This window comes from Nomascus leucogenys, chromosome 10, assembly GCF_006542625.1.
Source record: "Nomascus leucogenys isolate Asia chromosome 10, Asia_NLE_v1, whole genome shotgun sequence".
Taxonomy (NCBI): Eukaryota; Metazoa; Chordata; class Mammalia; order Primates; family Hylobatidae; genus Nomascus; species Nomascus leucogenys.
In genome coordinates, this window is record NC_044390.1 from 73,407,466 (window position 1) to 73,426,176 (window position 18,711).

General features: G+C 48.9%; 1 protein-coding gene across 1 annotated transcript; it reads right to left on the reverse strand.

Moving 5' to 3' along the window:
* Window positions 1-248: 248 nt before the first annotated feature.
* On the reverse strand, window positions 249-10,166 carry CKAP4 (cytoskeleton associated protein 4). Its single transcript, XM_030821297.1, has 2 exons — window positions 9,428-10,166; window positions 249-2,712 (listed from the first exon to the last, which is right to left on the reverse strand). The coding sequence occupies exons 1-2, from the start codon at window positions 9,887-9,889 to the stop codon at window positions 1,387-1,389; spliced, it is 1,788 nt and encodes a 595-aa protein (XP_030677157.1). The 5' UTR covers window positions 9,890-10,166; the 3' UTR covers window positions 249-1,386.
* Window positions 10,167-18,711: the final 8,545 nt, after the last annotated feature.

Below are 18,711 nucleotides of genomic sequence, written 5' to 3' on the forward strand. Positions count from 1 at the left end.
GGTAGTGAAGGTTGAGATCCTGTGCTTGAAGCTAACAGAGCTGGAGACAAGTAATCATTGAACACACTTGCTAACAGTCCATCAAAGGAGGTCCCTGGCCCAAGAGTGAGGCCATCTTGGTTTCAGAATTAAAAGAAAAAACAGCCTTCAAATAGTAAACTTACCTATTTGCTAATCGTTTATACCACATGCTAATAAAAAACACATCATAATTACGAAATTCTCAGAATGTAACCACTCTGGAAAAGTCATAACAAAGCTCAAGTGTTTATTAAGAATTAAAAATACTGTAAATAAGCCATACAGTTCATTTCACAGTAAACTAAACTTTTTTTTTTTTTTTAACTTTTCGGGGTTTTTTTTGTTTTTTTTGTTTTCAATTTTTTTTGGAAGGGCAAGACAGCCATTAAAGAACAATACAGCTCAGAGGGAAGGGAGATACAGCAAACAATTACAGAAATGCAGTATGCACGCTCCTTGCCGACAGGGCTGCCCAGACAGCAAACCTCTTCATGGATATCATGTTAAAATAAAAGGACTTGGCCTACATTCCCCAGGGAGACCCCCCATTCCACTGTGGACAGCTCTCCTCACGCATTTTTTGAAAAGAACCCAAGGACTCCCCTTTCTGGTAGTCTAAACCTGTGTGTTCCTTGGTGACCTCCGGAAAGAGAACACGGGCCGGCAGTGGGGACAGAGGGCACCAGGACTCTGCTGGGTGTAGTGCTTCACATTCAGAACCGTCTGGATGCTTTGCATAGTTACCTCTGATATCACAAGATGTGTCAGGAAGAGAAACGACACGCACAACACAGGGGAGGCGGCCCTCAAACAGCGGATTCCTTTCAAAGAAAGACCCAGGGGCTTCTCCCCTCCTCATTCAGAGCTGACAGCTATGAGCTTTAACCGGTTCAAAGTGGAAGACAAGTGAGAGATACCTCATAAAAATTTCGGCCAGTACAAAAAAAAAGTAAAATTAATTTTCCTTAAAGACAACTAGAAAGAAAAGCGTCCCCCCAACCCACCTTTTTTTTTTTTTACTTGAAATCTGCCAGCCAGACAGGATTTCTGAGGTTAATCTGCTTCTGTTAATCCTCAATTTAAGCCTTTATCATTTTTCTCTGACTAGAGACATCCATGAAAAGCCACCTGTTATTCACAGGGGCTGCACTTCAGGAAACCAACCAAATGCAGAAGCAGAGAACTTAAACATTGTCAATAAATTAACTGGGCACGAAAATACAATGCCTTGGTGTTCAGGTGGTGACAACTGCTCTTTAAGAGAGGACAAGAAATTGGGGGGTGGGGGACACTTGGGAGAAAACCACACATTTTTTGGTCATGAGGAATTGGACTTTAAATCCGCGCCCTGCACACGCAATTCATTTAGACCTTTTCATGAATCTTCTCCACTTTCACAAACAACCTATCCAGATCATTCCTCAGGTCATCTAGTAAACCCTTGGCTGATTCCAGATTGTTCTCGTTGGTTTCTATTTTGACCGAGTATGCAACCAAACTGTCCACGGCAGTCCTGAGCATTTTCAAGTCCGCCTCCACTTTGCTGACTGAGGCTTTCAGGTTGTCTAGAGAAGAAAGTCTGTCCAGGAAGTCCTGAGGAGGCAGACGGGCGGCCTGGGCTTGGTCCTGACTGAGCAGCGTGTGCACCTGCTCCTGCACCTTCTGGAGTGATTCCACAGTGCTGGGGAGCTCGCCCACACTCCTCTTCAGCTCCTCCACGTCGCCGTACAGCACCAGCTGGGCCTCGCCCAGGCTCCTCACCGTGCTGGCCAGGCCATCCTGGTCTGCCTCTGAGGACCCCAGGCCTTCCAGGCGCCCCTGCAGGGCGGCCAGGCGCTGCTCGTGCTCCTGGCTCTTGGACAGGAGGGACTCCAGGCTCTCGGTCTGGCGCGCAGAAGCCACCTGCATGGAGAGCACCCCATCCTCCACGTGCTGGAGCCTGGAGTCCAGTCCCTGACTCTTTTGCTGGAGCGCCTCGAAGGCTTCCGAGTGTCTAAAGCCTCCGTCCTCCTTCGGCCCGTGGGAATCGGACTTCAGCTGGCGGAGCTCTTCCTCCAGTCTCCGGATCTCCTCCGGAAGGCGGGAGACGGACTCCTCGGACCTGAGAAGCTTCTCCGTGAGGGCCTTCAGGGCAAGCCGCTCCGTGTCGGCCGCCTCCTTGAAAGCCTGCTGCTCCTGCTTGAGGCTCACCAGCTCGCGGACCTCGGTGTAGACGTCAGACTCCACAGTCTGAAGGGCACTTCTCAGGGCCTCCATGTCCCACTCTCTGGACTTGGCTGAGGTCTGGATCTCCTTCACAGCTTCCTTTAAGGCTTTCAACTCCTGCTTGTGCCCCTCGGATTCTTCCAGGGAGGCAACCTTTGCCTTCACGTCATTGATCTCCTTCTGGCTCCTCTTCTGGACTTCTGTGAAGATGGCGATGTTGTCGTTGATGGATTTGGTGAGCTCCGTCAGCCGCTCCTCCACGGTGTTCTCCAGGGACGTGAAGTCCCGCTCCCGGGCGTCCTTCACCACATGGATCCCATCCGAGAGGTCTTTGAGAATCTCATTCTGGAGTTTCTGCAGCACTTCGCTGATCCGGCTGACCTCACTCTCCCCTTGCTTCACAGCTTTCTCTGTGAGGTCTTGTTTATGTTGGGAGCTTCTCAAGATGGACTCAAAAGTTCCAAATGTGGCTTGCAAAGACTGCACCTGTAATCAAAATCCAGACGTTAATTGCTGAGAAGAGCTGATGAGTTTCACATGATACAACTTTTTTTGTCTGCCCAGCCTCCAGGTCCCGTTTTTTTCCAGAATGGCACCACAATTCTCCTTTGGAGAAACATCCTTCCACATATAGTCCATATGGTTTTGAGGACTAATCCTAGGGCCCCCTCCTAGTGCTCCAGGGATGATTTATAACCCAGGCCTGACTAATCAGGCTGGACAGCACAATGATTAATAACCTGGTAATAAATGGATTAATAACCATTAAAGGTGGCACATGGTGCCACCTTTAATGCTTTGTTGCAAAAAAAGAAAAAAAAAAAAAGGAAAAGACAGAAAACAAGAACCTGACTCTACCAAGTCCCCATCATGCAGGAGAGACATGTCATGAGGATGCAATCAGCCAAACCCACAATGTGGAAAATTCTACAGGACAAAGAACCAGGATCTTCAACAACTAAGTGGCACTTTAAAAGAAGGAAAAACAGGAAACTCACAGACTGAAAGAAATTTAGGAAATTTTTCAATCAAATATAATGTGTGGATCTTACATAGATTCTGATTTGAACAAACCAACTATTAAAAAGACATCTTTGAGCTGGGCCTGGTAGTGTCCACCTGTAGTCCCAGCTACTTGGGAAGCTAAGGTGACAGGTTGCCTTGAGCCCAGGAGTGCCTTGAGCCTGGGCAACAGAGTGAGGTTCTGTCTCTAAAACAACAAAAAAATTAAAAAATGAATAAATAAAATTTTTAAAGCCATTTTTGAAATAATCAAGGAACTGTGATTCTGGACTGGGTGTCAGATGATAAGTAATACTGTAAACTTTGTTAGGTGTGATATGCTGTGTTCTGTTAAAACAAACAGGGAAAGGAGGAGAAAGGGAAGGAAAGGAAAGGAACTCTTATCAGTTGCAAATAAATCCTAAAATGCTTTGGGTAAACTTAGAATGTCAGCCAGGGATTCATTTTAAAACTAATTCCTAATTCACTATCCCCTGGATCTGCCAGGACAACACAGGCTCTTCAGAGGCCCTAAAGCTGAACTGCCAACATTTTCTGAAGCCCTGGACCCACTTCTGCCTAGTAAATTTTCTGGCTTCAGGACAGGACAACCTCTCTGCCTGTGCTATGGCCATTCAACACCAACAGCATCTGGAGAACAAGGGAGACCAGGTTGGGCAGGCATAGGGCAAGAGAGTGGTTCAGAGTCAGACTTCTAACTCCAGCCAAAAAAAAAAAAAAAATGGCAGAGGGGAGGGGTGCTGATGGAATGAAAAAAGAATGGCAAAACATCAGTAATTCTTGAAACTGGGGATCATTATATTGTTCTTTTTTTGTTTACACTTGAACACTGCCATGATTAAAAGTTAAAAAATAAAACAGCACAGTCTCTGGAGCCAGACTGCCTAGGTTCAAATCATAACTTTAACACTTCCCAGCAGTGTGATCTTGGGGAAGTTATTTAGCCTATCTGTACCTTGGTTTCCTCAGCTGAAGGATGGGAAAACAGTACCAGCCTCATATGATTGTCCGTATGAGGATTAAGTGAATTAATAATATATCAAGTACTTAAACTGTGCCCAGCACATAGTGAACACCCAATACATGGCAGCTATCATCATCGTGATTACTTCCCATTTCTTCTGAAGCACCTGGTAAGTCTGCAGATTCCTAGAACTATCCTCAGCCCATGCCAAAAGGCAGGAGGATAAACTGAAGTGGGATGTGAACAGCAAACCTCAGCTTTCGTGCCAGCCCCACCAGTAGACAGCTCTGTAAGCATGAAGAGTCACATTCACTTTCCAAGTCCCAGGCTCCTCATCCAATAGCAAATAGGTCTCTAAAGTGCTGTCTAGCTCCATCAGTCTGTTTTAAGGCAGATTAGAATAAGGTTCTAAGGGGCTCCAGAATACTAGACAATTTCCCTGCCCAACCAAATACGACCTGAGTCTTAAAGGACACTCTGTGAAGGTACTGGAGAGAGCCCAACTCTGAAACTAGGTTATTAAATCACAGTGTCTGCCTGTTCTAAGCATAGCACTCAGAACAGAGGTGTGAGCAGGTGAGCACAGTACCTTCAACATGGCAGGCTTTCATCCAGTGTTTTTTGATGGAATCACAGAATGAGGGAATTCAAGCAAAGCCTGATGAGCTGGTCCATGTCTCCTCTGATCCCTGTCAGCCCTGACCTGGGCTGGCTCTTCACAAATGGTTAGGAAGGAGACTAGAACAGAAATTATACCCAACCCCCAACACTATAAAAAAGAACATGGTGTTCCCCTACTGAGGGGACTATGAGTTGTGCATTTTTATGTGCAAATAACTCATTATCATCAATATGCATTGGAAATATCTGTTCCTCCAGTAAATGTGGGATGCCCACTAAGTGGCAGGCCACGGGCAAGATGCCAGAGATGAAATAATGGCTAGGATCCTTGCCCTCAAGGTTACACCCTAGGGTGGGGGGACTGGGTGTTAGCAGTGGTTGACATTCAACCAGACACTTGTGATGGACCAATAACTATACAAAGGACTTCAGACACATCATCTCATTACACCCTCATCATAATCTCATGAGTTGGTATCTCCCAGTGATCTCCATTTTACTAATGAGGAAACTGGTAAGTGGTAGGCTCAAATGTCAAAATCCTAAAATGCTTCATTTCAGAACCTGAGCTCTCAACCAGTATGTGATATGCTCAGGCAGGGGCACTGACTTCAAAGTGCCCTGAGTACCTGGAAGAGAGACTGCCAACTCCTGAAGCCCTGACTCCTTAGCCAGAGAATCTAGACAAGAAAACAAAGAAATATGACCAGGGAGCTCACTCTTCCACAAATAGGTCCTAGTCTCATTAAACTGTCCCTACCAGGCCTAGCCTACTCCTACCATTGCTTTATATCACGCTGGATCTGCCAGGGCAACACAGGCTCTTCAGAGGGCCTAGAGATGAACTGCCAACACTTTCTGAAGCCCAGGACCCACTTGTGCCTGCTGAAACCTCTGGGTAAGGACAGGCCAGCCTCTCTGCCTGTGCTACCGTCATTCAGAAGATTTGAGCCATTCTCCAATAACAAGAACATCTGGAGAACAAGAGACAGGGGGGCACCCAACTCCAGCTACACAACTTATGGTCTGTGTGTGACCTTGAATGAGTTACACAGCCAGTCCTCAACTGCCCCATCTGCAAAATGGTGCTACTAAATGACACCTGCCTCAGAGGGTGGCTGGGAGAACCGAAATCATGGCTATAAAGCATTTAATAGCATGGCTGACCCCTAGTGAACACTAATTATGAATACTGTAAGTATACTTCCCTGCTATGAATCAAACTCCACCACCCAACAAGTAACCAAGAGTTATAAAAGGGTTCAAACTTAGGCTGTCAGAGAACCAAACACAACTGGTTCCTCAATGCAAAATAACTTATTGACTGGCCACCCCAAAGATACAGAGAGAGTGGCCACATTCTATGGCAAATCCTAACACTGTTCTGGCCATGTTCTGAGTCTCAAGTCAATGGAACATTTATTGGGCATCTACTATGTACTAGGCTAAATAATGGAGTGGTTAATAGTGTTCTAGGAGTTAGACAACAGTTTGGATCCTAGCCTAGCCACTTACTAGCTGTATGACTGCTCAGTTACTGAGCCTCTCACTTTTCTCATCTGTCAGAGAGGGCTGATGATAGTACCTACCTCTTGGGGTTGTTGTGAGAGTCAGCAGATGATGCATTTTCAAATGCTTTGCATAGTGCCTGGCATGTAATAAGTGCACCATCAATATGACACATTAAATTATGGTTTGATTACACTACTAAATTAAAAGAAAAGCGGTCAGCCAGGCGCAGTGGCTCACATCTGTAATCCCAGCACTTTGAGAGGCCGAGACAGGAGGACTGCTTGAGCCCAGGAGTTTGAGACCAGCCTGAGCAACACAGCAAGAACCTGTCTCTACCAAAAATTTTAAAAATAAATAAATAGCTGGACATGCTTGTGCATGCCTGTAGTCCCAGCTACTTGTGAGGCTGAGGCAAAAGGAACGCTTGAGGCCAGGAGCTCAAGGCTGCAGTGAGCTACGATCACACCACTATGCTCCAGCCTGGTGACAGAGCGAGACCCTGTCTCTACGAAATATAAAATATGAAATAAAAAACAGAGAAGTCACTATTTCAATGATTTTAGAGCCATGAGGATTCTTAAAAGTCTGGACGGAGCCCTCTTCTCATTGTGTGGATGGGAAAACTGAGCCCCAAAGAAGAAAGTGATCTATATACATAGCTGTGATGGAGAAGAGATGAGAAGCAAAAAGAAGGGACTAAGGGAGGGGCAGGGAGAAGCACAGAGAATTAACCTGGATTCAAGACCTTCCCTATTTTGGCCTCAACTTCCAACCTACCCTCTCTCACAATTTCCTAAATGTGACTCTGCCATTGGCAGGGTAGCCACCTCCTCTCTTAAACATGCTCAAAATAGTGCCCCTGCCACGGTGTTCATCACAGTCCTCTCAACATTTATCGATCACGAGCTAGATGGCTGGCACTACCCTGGCCACCGGGATACAGGCGAAATTCCACACCCTCCCTCTTCTGAACTTTCACAGGAGTTACCCTCAACTGACACCTCCTTATGCGCTGCACAAGTGATTCGTGTCTTTTGCTCCTTCATACCCTCCCACAAAGCCTACACAGAGCCATGCAACTATCAGACTTCAATAAATATTATGATTGACTAGTAAGTAGGTGGATGAAAGAGAAGAAACAGAGGCTAGTCATTATACTTCAGCATTATGTCTATTTTTTAAGAATGGTTTGACATTCAGGATAGGCAACGCAGCACTGCCTACTTAATTCCCTTAGAAAAGTCACCTCCCTTGGCCTGCAGCATTTAGCAGGCTGACTCATTCCAGTTGCTCTGCCAGTCCTTTTTTTTTTTTTTTTTTTTTTGAGACGGAGTCTCACTCTGTCGCCCAGGCTGGGGTGCACTGGCAGGATTTCCGCTCACTGCAGCCTCCACCTCCCGGGTTCAAGCAATTCTTCTGCCTCAGCCTCCTGAGTAGCTAGGACTACAGGTATGTGCCACCACACCCCGCTAATTTTTGTATTTTTAGTAGACACAGGGTTTCACCATGTTGGTCAGGCTGCTCTCAAACTTCTGACCTCAGGTGATCCGCTCGCCACGGCTTCCTAAAGTGCCGAGATTACAGGCGTGAGAGACCACGCCCGGCCATGCTCTGCCAGTCTTAAGAGGAAATTCCTAGTCCTGCACACTCAACAAAAGCAGAGAGCAACTTGGCAGGACAGACAGCATGCTGGGAAAAGGAGGCAGTGGCTCCGGGATCAGAAGTGGCGGGATTTTTTGTTTCAGTCTTGCAACCAAGTTTTATTGAGCAATGACACAGTGCAGGGCGAATGAGATCAAAGGGGCCGTACTTGGTATGGAAAAACCACAGAAGGGTGGAAGCTAAGCACCTTCGCCTTGAGAGTTGGGTCCATCTATACCTGAAATGGACCCCTGTGGACCCTTAAAGAACAGGGCAGTAACCTGGACATTCTCATGTGTCTGCCACTCACCAGCTGGGGACTTTGTCAACTCACTCCTCTGTCTAAACCTCAATGTTCCGCTCTGGGAAATGAAATCAAAACTGTTAGTCCTCCCTCCCTCCCAGGGTAGCTATAAGAATTAGATAATATGTGAGTAAGCATTCTAAACACCATATAAATGTGGCTAGAAGTATTATTCACCAGTATGATCTAGTATTTTTGGCCCTTCCCTTCCCCTAAAGCTGAAGTAGGGCCGGGCGCAGTGGCTCACGCCTGTAATCCCAGCACTTTGGGAAGCCGAGGCAGGCGGATCATTTGAGGTCAGGAGTTCCAGACCAGCCTGGCCAACACGGTGAAACCTTGTCTCTACTACTAATAAAAAATCAGCCGGGCGTGGTGGCACATGCCTGTAAATCCCAGCTACTCAGGAGGCTGAGGCAGGAGAATCGCTGGAACCTGGGAGGCAGAGGTTGCAGTGAGCTGAGATCGTACCACTGCACTCCACCCTGGGCAACACAGCCAGACTCCCTCTCAAAAGAAAATCCAAAAAAGCTGAAGTAAGACTACGTCAAAGGCCCACCTGGGCAGGCTGGTCCAATACAGGACAAGGGACCTAAAGATAGATGGTATTTCATTTGGACCTGCAAATGAGTAAGAATGCCAGCTCCGGGTCTATTAAAAACCCCGCTCGGATGTCTCCCACAGGCAGAGCTGAGGAGGGGCCTTGCCTGAGGCTTCCAGGGATGCGCTGGCTTCCCTTCCAACCTCCTTTTCAGACAACTCTGCCCATTCAGCGGTTCCTAATCCAGAAAGAATGGGCTCCCCGGAGCCTGCCGGCTTCCTTACAGGTCACCGCTAATGCCCTGTGACAGGCCCTTGGCCCACCCTGCCAGGCGGGCCTGGCCATCCTCGCGGCGGCCCATCCCTCGGGGCCGATTCCTCCGCAGCCATTAACAAAGGGGGTCTGGGGACTGCCTCGGAACTAGGGGGCCGCATAGAGGGGGGTGTCTAGGCCAGGGCCCGCCAAGGAGGAGCGGCCGGCTCCCGCCTCGGGGCCTGGGCAGGCAGCGCTAGGGGCGGGTCGGGAAGCACGAAGGAGCCCGGCCGTGGGTCCGGAGGCCGCAGTTGATGGGGACAGTTGGGGGGCCGGGGGTACCCACCTTCTGCTCGACGCCCTGCAAGCCCTGGCCCAGCTCCTCCCTCTGCCGAGAGAAGTCCTGGTGGCTGCGCCGGACCTGCTGGACCTCCTCCAGGACGTGGTGGACACACCAGCCCGAGAAAGCGGCCGCCGCCACCAGGGCGAGGTAGAAGAGAAAGTTGAGCGCCCTGCCGAGCCTGCGCGAGCAGGACGCCGAGGACGAGGCGGCGGCAGCGGCGGCGGAGGAGGAGGAGGAGGAGGACTTGCCGCCGCCGCCGCGGTGGCCGCCCTTGCCGTGCGCCTGGTTCTGCGGGTGCTGCTGCGGGTGCTGCTGCGGGTGCGGCGCGGGCGGCGGCGGCTGCTGCGGCGCCGGCGGCGGCTTCTTCGCCACGTCATCCGCGCCGCCCGACGGGTGGGCACCCTTCTCCGAGGGGCTCGCGGCGCCGTGGCCGCCCTTGGAGCCCCTTTGTTTGGCCGAGGGCATGGCGGGCGCGGCGGCGGCTCGGGCCACGGGCTGGGAGGCGAGCGAGCGCGGCGCGCGGCCCGGGAAACTTGCAGGGGCTCCCCCGGGACTGGGCGAGCGGCACGCGGGCGCTGCTGGCGTCGGAGCGGCCGAGAGGACGCGCGGCCGGGGAAGGAGGCCGGGCCGAGGAGGCAGGAGGAGGGGGCCTGCCTCCGCCGCCGCGGCGCCGACCCCGCCTCCCGGTAAGGGAGGCCGAGCGAGCCGAGCCGGGAGAGCCTGCCACGCACGCCGGCCGGGCGGCCCCTCCTCCCCGCCGCCACGACCCCGGAGAGGGAGGGCCGGGCGGGGTCTACGGGGGCCGGGAAGCCGGCGCGGGGGTGGCCGGGCGCGGGGCGGGAGCCCGGCGGGGTCTGCTGAGGCCGCGGTGGGCGCCGAGGTGGCCGCGAGGGGAGGGGAGAAATGCGGAGCGGAGCGGAGGGGAGGGGAGGGGAGGGGAGGCGGCCGAGGTGGGGCTGGCGGCCCGGCGGGTTCCACGCAGGCCGGGGGCGGAGGGCCAGATCGACCCCAGCCGGGGCGGCCGAGCAGGGTCGACGGGGGCCGGGTATGGGCGGCCAGGCGGGGTCGGAGGGACGAAAGCCGGGGTGACCCTGCGCCGCGGGCCAAGCACGACCCCCTCCCTTTCCGACCTGTGCGGAGAGGAGAGAAATGAAGGGGGGCGCCCAAGGAGCCCTGGCCCCGGGAGTGGGAGTCAGCGGGTGGAAACAGATCGCCCTTCCTTTCCGCTGGGAATTGGGGGAATCCCCCTGCTTTCACTCTCCCAGCCCGCCATGGGGTTGGGCCTTGTCCTTTGCCTTGGGTTTGAAGGCGGAGGCACAAAAGGCTGTCTAAAATCCAGCCAGCTTCGGAGGCATGGTTGATGCGAGTTAGCAAAGATTCTCGATTGCGGTAAGTCTCTTCAAGGGGACGCATTCACCGAGCGTCCCCGTTAGCCAAGTTAGCCTGCTGTGGCCAGCTCTTTACTTTTTCCCCCCGAAGCCCTTTCAGCTCTGTTTTCTCTTTCGGAGTCATGAAGTTTGTCCACGGCCCCGACTCCTGACAGCCTCTGGGATGGGTGCTGCGGAGTCAGCAGCAGCCGCACAGAAAGAGGCAGATCAGGGTTGTCACCCCTACTTTTGTAAAAGGAAATCTAGTATTGCCAGGCTGTGTGCTTAGCGACTCACATATGTTCTCGAAATCTCACAAAAGCCCTGTGAGGTAGAAATTATTTTACCCATTTTGTAGGAAGGAAATTGAGACTGAGGGAGCCGGCTTCGGATTGGCTCAAGGTCACATATAGTCATCATTCGAACCTCACTCAGTCGGCTTCTTTCTGAAGTCTGTGCAGCTTAATCACTTCAGAATGAGAAGGAAACGCGGGCCCAGGGAAGTTAAGCAACTTGCCCACTCACTCAGTCTAGTTGGTGCTGGGGCAGGGACAGAACTCACTCAATTCCACTGCTTTCCCCAGTTCCTGGTGAGTGATGTGTGCCTGGCACTGTGTGCGGTAGGAATGCTGTTTCTTCTGTCTGTAACCTCCTCCCAGTTCTGTTAACAAAGACAAAACCATGCCCTGCCCTTAAAGCCTATGGGGTTCAAATGCCACCTCTGATGATACGTTCCCAGTAACACCACTTGATACCTCTCATGGGACTTAGCAAGTAATTGCAACGAGAAGCATTTATGTTAGTTCAATATAGCAAACCTTTGTTGAGGGCCCACTATGTGCCAGGTATGTCTCCCCTCCTTGAGGACTGGAAGCAACCATAGTTTATATTTCTCCTTCTTTCTCGCTTTATAAGGTGCTACTAAAAGCCTCTAGTGAATGAACGAACACTTGTGTGCCTGCCCTCAAGGAGCCTGCATTACACTTGGAGATATATACAGAAACCTGTTAAGGGCCAACTTAGGTAAATTGGGAATATAAATGTAAAGAGATTTGGAAAGCAAACCATTGGGCTGTACATGGGCAGGCTTTGGGGGCAGAAAGACCTTGAGCAGTGCCTTGAAGAATGATTTGCATATGAGGAGAGCACGGAGGATATTTCTGTGGCGGAAATGGGGTGAGCCCAGGACACCTGTTGGCCATGAGGGTGTGTTCTACATGTAGAGAAGAAAGAGATGAACTGGGTGGAGCGGCTCCAGATTGCAGAAGGCTGTAGAAGCCAAGCTGGCCGATAGAAGAATCGCTATTAGTGTGGGAGGACAGAGTAAATTATAGCAGGTTCTGGACTAGAAATATAACCATCTGCCCCAGACAGAGAGGAACACCCTACTTCAACTAAATACCAGGAGTTATCGTAGGAGCCTCCTGGTTCAACAGGGCGCAGGTCTCTGACCTGTGGAGCGGGGAGACAGCAGAGGAAATGAGAAGACTCACTCATCACAAGAACCTTGTTTAAAAACTGTTCAGCTAAGTTCGCGTTGTGTTGTTAAAATCTCTAGTGCACAAAAAGAGGTTATCCCCCTTCAAGCAGTTCTCCATGTTAGGGGCAGAGGCAGTGATAACTGGTAAAGCAGCTTGCTGCCAAGATCTGGCTTTGGAAGCAAGAGCCCTACCCCTTTAGTGCTACTACCAAAGTGTGTGATCTTGAGAAGTATCCCTAAACTCCTCTAGATTTCAGGGTCACCCTTTCTGTAAGGTGCATCTTTAAGGACCTTTCTTATTATTAATCTGTTTCTTAGAGAAATAGTCATCTGATCCTTATCAAAAATAATTCAATGATATTTAAATTTTTAAAAATTGATCCAGGCCAAGTGCAGTGCCTCACACCTGTAATCCCAACACTATGGGAGGCCAAGGCAGGAAGATCACGAGGCCAGGAGTTCGAGACCAGCCTGGATAACAGCAAGACCCTGACTCCACCAAAAAAAATTTGCTGGATGTGGTGGCATTCAGGAGGCTGAGACAGGAGGATCGCTTGAGCCCAGGAGTTCAAGGTTATAGTGAGCTATGATGGCACCACTGTACTCCAGCCTGGGCAACAGAGCAAGACCCTGTCTCAGAAAAAAAAAAAAAAAAAAAAAACACCCAGATTGTAGGCCAGATATGAGAATGGACGGTTTCTCAATTTTTGCCTCTACTGAGCACTGAATGAATGAATAGAGAATAGGACAATGGGACTGTTAATATTTTCAGCATTTCCCTCTCATTCTTTTCCTCTGGGAGATAGTACATATAGTGGTTAAGACATAGGCTGTAGAATAGACTGACTTGGGTTCAAATTCAGCTCCATGACTGACTTTGGAGTGTGACCTTTCTGAACCTCAATATCTTCAGCTATAAAATAGGAGTAATTTCTACCTCATTGGGCCAGGCGTGGTGGCTCACACCTATAATCCCAGGACTTGGGGAGGCTGAGGCAGGTGGATTGCTTGAGCCCAGGAGTTCAAAACCAGCCTGGGCAACATGGCAAAACCCTGTCCCTACAAAAAAATACAAAAAAAAAAAATTATCCAGACATGGTGGAGCATGACTGTAGTCCCAGCTACTTGGGGAGCTGAGGCGAGAGGATTGCTTGGGCCTGGAAAGTCAAGGCTGCAGTGAGCCCTGTTCACCATTGCACTCCAGCCCAGGTGATAGAAAGACCCCGTCTCAAAAAAGAAAAAAAAGAACAACCTTGCTGTTATGAGGATTAGACAAGAGACACCATGATACTGGGCATATGGCAATGCTCAGTGAATATTGGACAGCTAATACAATTTGCAGAGTCACTGAGGGAAAGTATAGCTTCACAGAGCTTCTGTGTCCAGATTTCAACGATTTTCTTTCATCATTATTTCTTGGGACTCCCAGGACCATATGTGGCTTACAAACCACAGGCTAGGATGTGTTTAACGTTAAAAGCAAGCAGTGTGTTTCTCTGAAGTGTGGCTCCACCATGGTGTTCAGTTACACCCAGAAGAGGAGGCTGGTGGGCAGTCATGGAAGCGCATCTTCCAGGGCAGGCAGGAAGGGATCAACAGCTCTTCCTGGAGACTTCCATCCTCCTACCCCAGTTTCTGAGCACAGCATGAATCTAGAGGAGTTTCTCTTCTGCTTTTCCTCTTGGTTTTGTTTCCTCTATCCCTTTTCATTGCTAAAGTGTGTTGGATGGTCAGGAATGTGGGCGGAGAAGAGGGGGAGCTGGAGACATCGCTTCCTTTCATCCAGCTTGTGTAAAAATGCCTCAGAACTCCCTCGTACCGCATGCACCATAAATTATAAGGTCAAGCTTTCTAAGCCTGCAGCCCTCTTGGCTTTCTGCATGTTGGTTAGAATGCCTAAATAGAAAACCCCTGTTAATGTTGATTGCCTCTTCTCTGTTCCAGGTTGGCAAGGCCCCCAGTGGCCAAGGCATGAGCCTGGATGCCCGGCAAACTGAGTAGGTGTTAGGGATGGGGGCCATTCTTTATAGTTTGGCTCTGGAGAGCTAGGACCACCTTTCCCAGCCTCAGGGGTGCACATCCTCAGGAGCTGCCTACCTCCAGATATTGTAAGTCCATGCAGAAGAGGAAGGGCCCAGCTGGGGCACCTCTTGGTTGAGGAATGAGTATGTGACATTTTCATGTGGGCACATTTTGATACTACTTTAAAAATAGGCCAAGCACAGTGGCTCACACCTGTAATTCCAGCACTTCGGGAGGCTGAGAGAGGTGGATCACCTGAGGTCAGGAGTTCGAGATCAGCCTGGCCAACATGGAGAAACCCTGCCTCTACTAAAAATACAAAAAATTAGCTGGGTGTGGTGGCACACCTGTAATTCCAGCTACTCAGGAGGCTGAAGCAGGAGAATCGCTTGAATCCGGGAGGCGGAGGTTGCAGTGAGCCGAGATCACGCTACTACCCTCCAGCCTACACTCGATATGATGATGAGGAGGAGGATGATGGTGGTGATTATGATAGAAATGGTGATGGTGATGATGACAATGGTGATAGTGGGGATGGTCTCGCTCTGTCGCAATCAATAAATGAATACATAAACACATTTCCACTTGTTTTTGCAGTCCTAAGTGCTCAGTAGCATCCCTGCCCTTCTAATGTGAACTTGAGGGATGGGTAAGACCCAGAGATGGCATGGGGGACAGGATAAGGAAGGCCTACTGTTCATATTACTTGTGAACATAAAATGGTTTTATATTTTGATGCCACTTCATTAAATTGACTGTATGATATGAGCTGACGCTACACCCTCCTGTAAATTCTGGCTAACACATCCATATCCTCAGGTGGTATCAGTTGATAATGCCCATGAAAATATTTTGTAAACTACAGGGTGCTAAACAATTGTTTACTTCTATCCCTTTCTGTGGGGCACAGTTTGGTGCTATACACAAAGCAGTGAAGTCTCAACAAGAATGATGACCACTACAATGAGCACAAAATAAAGGCTTTTTGGGCTTTTTGTTTTGTTTTGTTTTGTTTTTGAAACAGGGTCTCTGTCACCCAGGCTGGAGTGCAGTGGCGCTCAATCTCAGCTCACTGCAACCTCTGCCTCCTGGGTTCAAGTGATTCTCCTGCCTCAGCATCCTGAGTAGCTGAGATTACAGGCCTGTGCCACCACACCCGGCTCAATTTTTCGTATTTTTAATAGAGATGCTGTTACACTATGTTAGCCAGGCTGGTGGTCTTGAACTCCTGGCCTCATGTGATCATCTTGCATCAGCCTTCTGAAGTGCTGGCATTACAGGTGTGAGCGACTGCTCCCAGCACAAAATAAAAGCCTAATAAAATAATATTAAAATTAATAGCAAACTTTTGTTGGGTCTTGCTTATGTGTGGTCATTGTACTAAGCACTCTGCATATATTTTTTATTTTTTATTTCCATAGGTTTTTGGGGAACAGGTGGTGTTTGGTTATGAATAAGTTCTTTAGTGGTGATTTCTGAGATTGTGGTGCACCCATTATATCTTTTAAACTTCACAACAACCCTGTGAAGGACTTACTCTTCTTCCCATTTTACAGATGATAAAACAGAAGAGTAGCATAGAACAGTTAAGAAACCTGGCCTAGTTCCTGCAGCTATTAAGTGATAGAACCAGGATTTGAACCCAGGTGGACTGACCAGAGCCCGTGCTGTTAGGCACCATTTAGCTGCTTGCAATCCTAGCAGGCCCGGCCAGTGCTGAAATGGGTAAATAATGATCACTGGGTGGCTAAGGATGGAGAAATCTTCACACCCAGAGTTGGAATGGAAATCAGACAGCTCAGTCCGAGGTGCCTTAACAGTCACTGAAGCTTATTCATTTTCAAGTTAATGAGTTAGAATTTCACTCACCAACCAAAACTTCACTGGCCAGAGGGATCTGGGGCCTCCTCCAGCTGGCATGAGTGCTGTTAAATTTGGTGTTCTGGAAGGTAAGCGGCCTCCAGTGTTCTCTCTAGAGGAAGGGAAGCCTTCATGTGCACAAGTTTCACTCCTGTGGAAAAGAGGGACCTTGTTTAGTTTGAGTGGGAGCCATCAGTATAACCCTTGATGGTCAATGGTAAAGCCCTTGCAGCTGAGAGTTGGTTGGAACCCAGATCTAAGGAAGCCAAGACCAGGGCTTCTGTGAACTTGGCTTCATTATAGGGTTATAGTCTGTAGAATCAGGGAGAGCTAGTTCAAATCTTGGTTCTTGCCACTTAGGTGACCTTGAGCAAAATACTTCACTTTAGTGAGTTCCAGTTGTTATGGAAGATAACCATAGTACCTACTTTACAGGCACAATATGAGCATAAAATTGATTTTCTCCTCCACATCTGCTCAGTCTTCCACATCCCAGCACATGCCAGTTCCATCTGTTCAGCTGCTCAGGAATCATCCTTGACTTGTCTCTTTCTCTCACTCCTGTTCCATATTCAATGCAATATATTAGCAAATCCTGCTGGCTTTATCTTCAAAATATATCTTGCATCTCCCACTTCTCATGACCTCCACAGCTATTCCATTGATTCCAGCCACCAGCAGCTCACACTTGGGTTACTGAAATAAGCTAAAGACTGGCCTCTCTGCTTAAGTACTTGTCGCCTTGTCTCGTGTTTTCAGCACAAAAGCCAGAGTGACTCCATTAGAATATAAGTCAGACCATGTTACGCCTCTTTACAAAACCCTCTGATGACTTTCCAAGTCAGTGAGAGTAAAGGCCAGAGTTTTTACAATGACCTGGTCCCCATGTTCTGCCCCCTGCTGCGTCTCTCATCTCATCCACTGCTATTCCCCGCTTTCATCTAGCCACACTAGCCTCCTTTTTGCTCCTCACATGCCAGGCATGTTGCTGCCTGGGGGCCTTTATAATTTTGTTCCTGGCCTTTGCCCCACCAGGTATCCACATGGGCCTCCTTCCCTTCCTCAATTCAAATGTCACCTCTAGATGAGCCTTCTTTAACCATCTCAAATAAAAATGACAACTGTCCAACCCCAGAAACTTCTTTCCCTGCTTTATTTTTCTCTCCAGTATTAATTTTACTTTGACATACTATATAGTTCCTTGTAGTATGTCAAATTCTACAAGGAAATATGTAGTATGTCAAAGGAAAATAAATGTCAATCCTTGTAGTATTGTAAATTCTCACTTGTGGAATTAGGTTAATGAGAAGAGACAGAGAATATGTCTGTCACTTCTCATTAACCTAATTCCACAAGTGAGAATTTTATTTAGCTCACCCCTGTATCCTTTGTGCCCAGAAAAATGTCTGATGTATAGTAGGAGCCCAATAAATGTTATGAATATCACATCATAAAAATCTAGGTAGGGCCTTCTTTTTCATAAGACAACCACAAGGAAGAAGACTGGAAGCAAGGAACCCAGTGAGGAATGACCTCTGAGAGCTTCGATATGACGATGAGGAGGAGGATGATGGTGGTGATTATTATGGAAATGGTGATGGTGATGATGACAATGGTGATAGTGGGGATGATTGTGCTGATGACAATGGCAATATGAGAAGGATGATGGGATGGCAAGGATGATGACGATGAAGACAATGATTACTACAATGACATTGAGAATTTGATCACCGTTAAGCTCCAGGGGAGCTGCAATGACACATGCCTTTGTGATCTTTAACATTTACTGATCATTACTGTATGCCAAACACTATGCCAGGAGCTTTACACGCATTACCTCCTTTCATCCTCAGCGAATCTTTGATGTAGGCACCACAGTAGTATTGATCCAGTTTGCTGATGAGGGTGGACAGCTTATCCAAGGTGACCCAGCTTGAGAATGGTAGGGGACAGAGTAGAATCCAGGCAGCTAATGCTAAAGCCCATACTCTCAACTAGCATATGAACAGATAAGAGATAAGAACAGAAGCCCTAGTATGATGAAGTGACTAAGCCAATATCATTCAGCCTTCAGATAAAATCCAGATTCTTACTAAGCATCATGAATCTCAAACTGTGAAGGGGAAGGCAGGGCCATATCTCAACCTGACACTGATATTTCACCTCTGCAACTGTTCCCTCTCACCGTGCTGTTGACAGACATGCATCATCCCTTAGGTGTGCTATAGGCAGAAAAAACAATTACGAGGAACACTGCCTTAACATGAAATTGAAAAAAAACCCTTGGCCGGGCGCAGTAGCTCACGCCTGTAATCCCAGCACTTTGGGAGGCCGAGGCTGGCGGATCACAAGGTCAGGAGATCGAGACCATCCTGGCTAACACAGTGAAACCCCGTCTCTACTAAAAATACAAAAAATTAGCCGGGCGAGGTAGCGGGCGCCTGTAGTCCCAGCTACTCGGGAGGCTGAGGCAGGAGAATGGCGTGAACCCCGGGGGGGCGGAGCCTGCAGTGAGCCGAGATCGCGCCACTGCACTCCAGCCTGGGCGACAGCGAGAC

What these genes read in the sequence shown, in the direction of transcription:
- CKAP4 (XM_030821297.1), bottom strand. Translation starts at nt 9,889, where the DNA reads ATGCCCTCGGCCAAACAAAGGGGCTCCAAGGGCGGCCACGGCGCCGCG. An exon ending in TGCAGGGCGTCGAGCAGAAG is followed by an intron (nt 2,713 to 9,427) that starts GTGGGTACCCCC and finishes TTTTGATTACAG; the next exon opens with GTGCAGTCTTTGCAAGCCAC.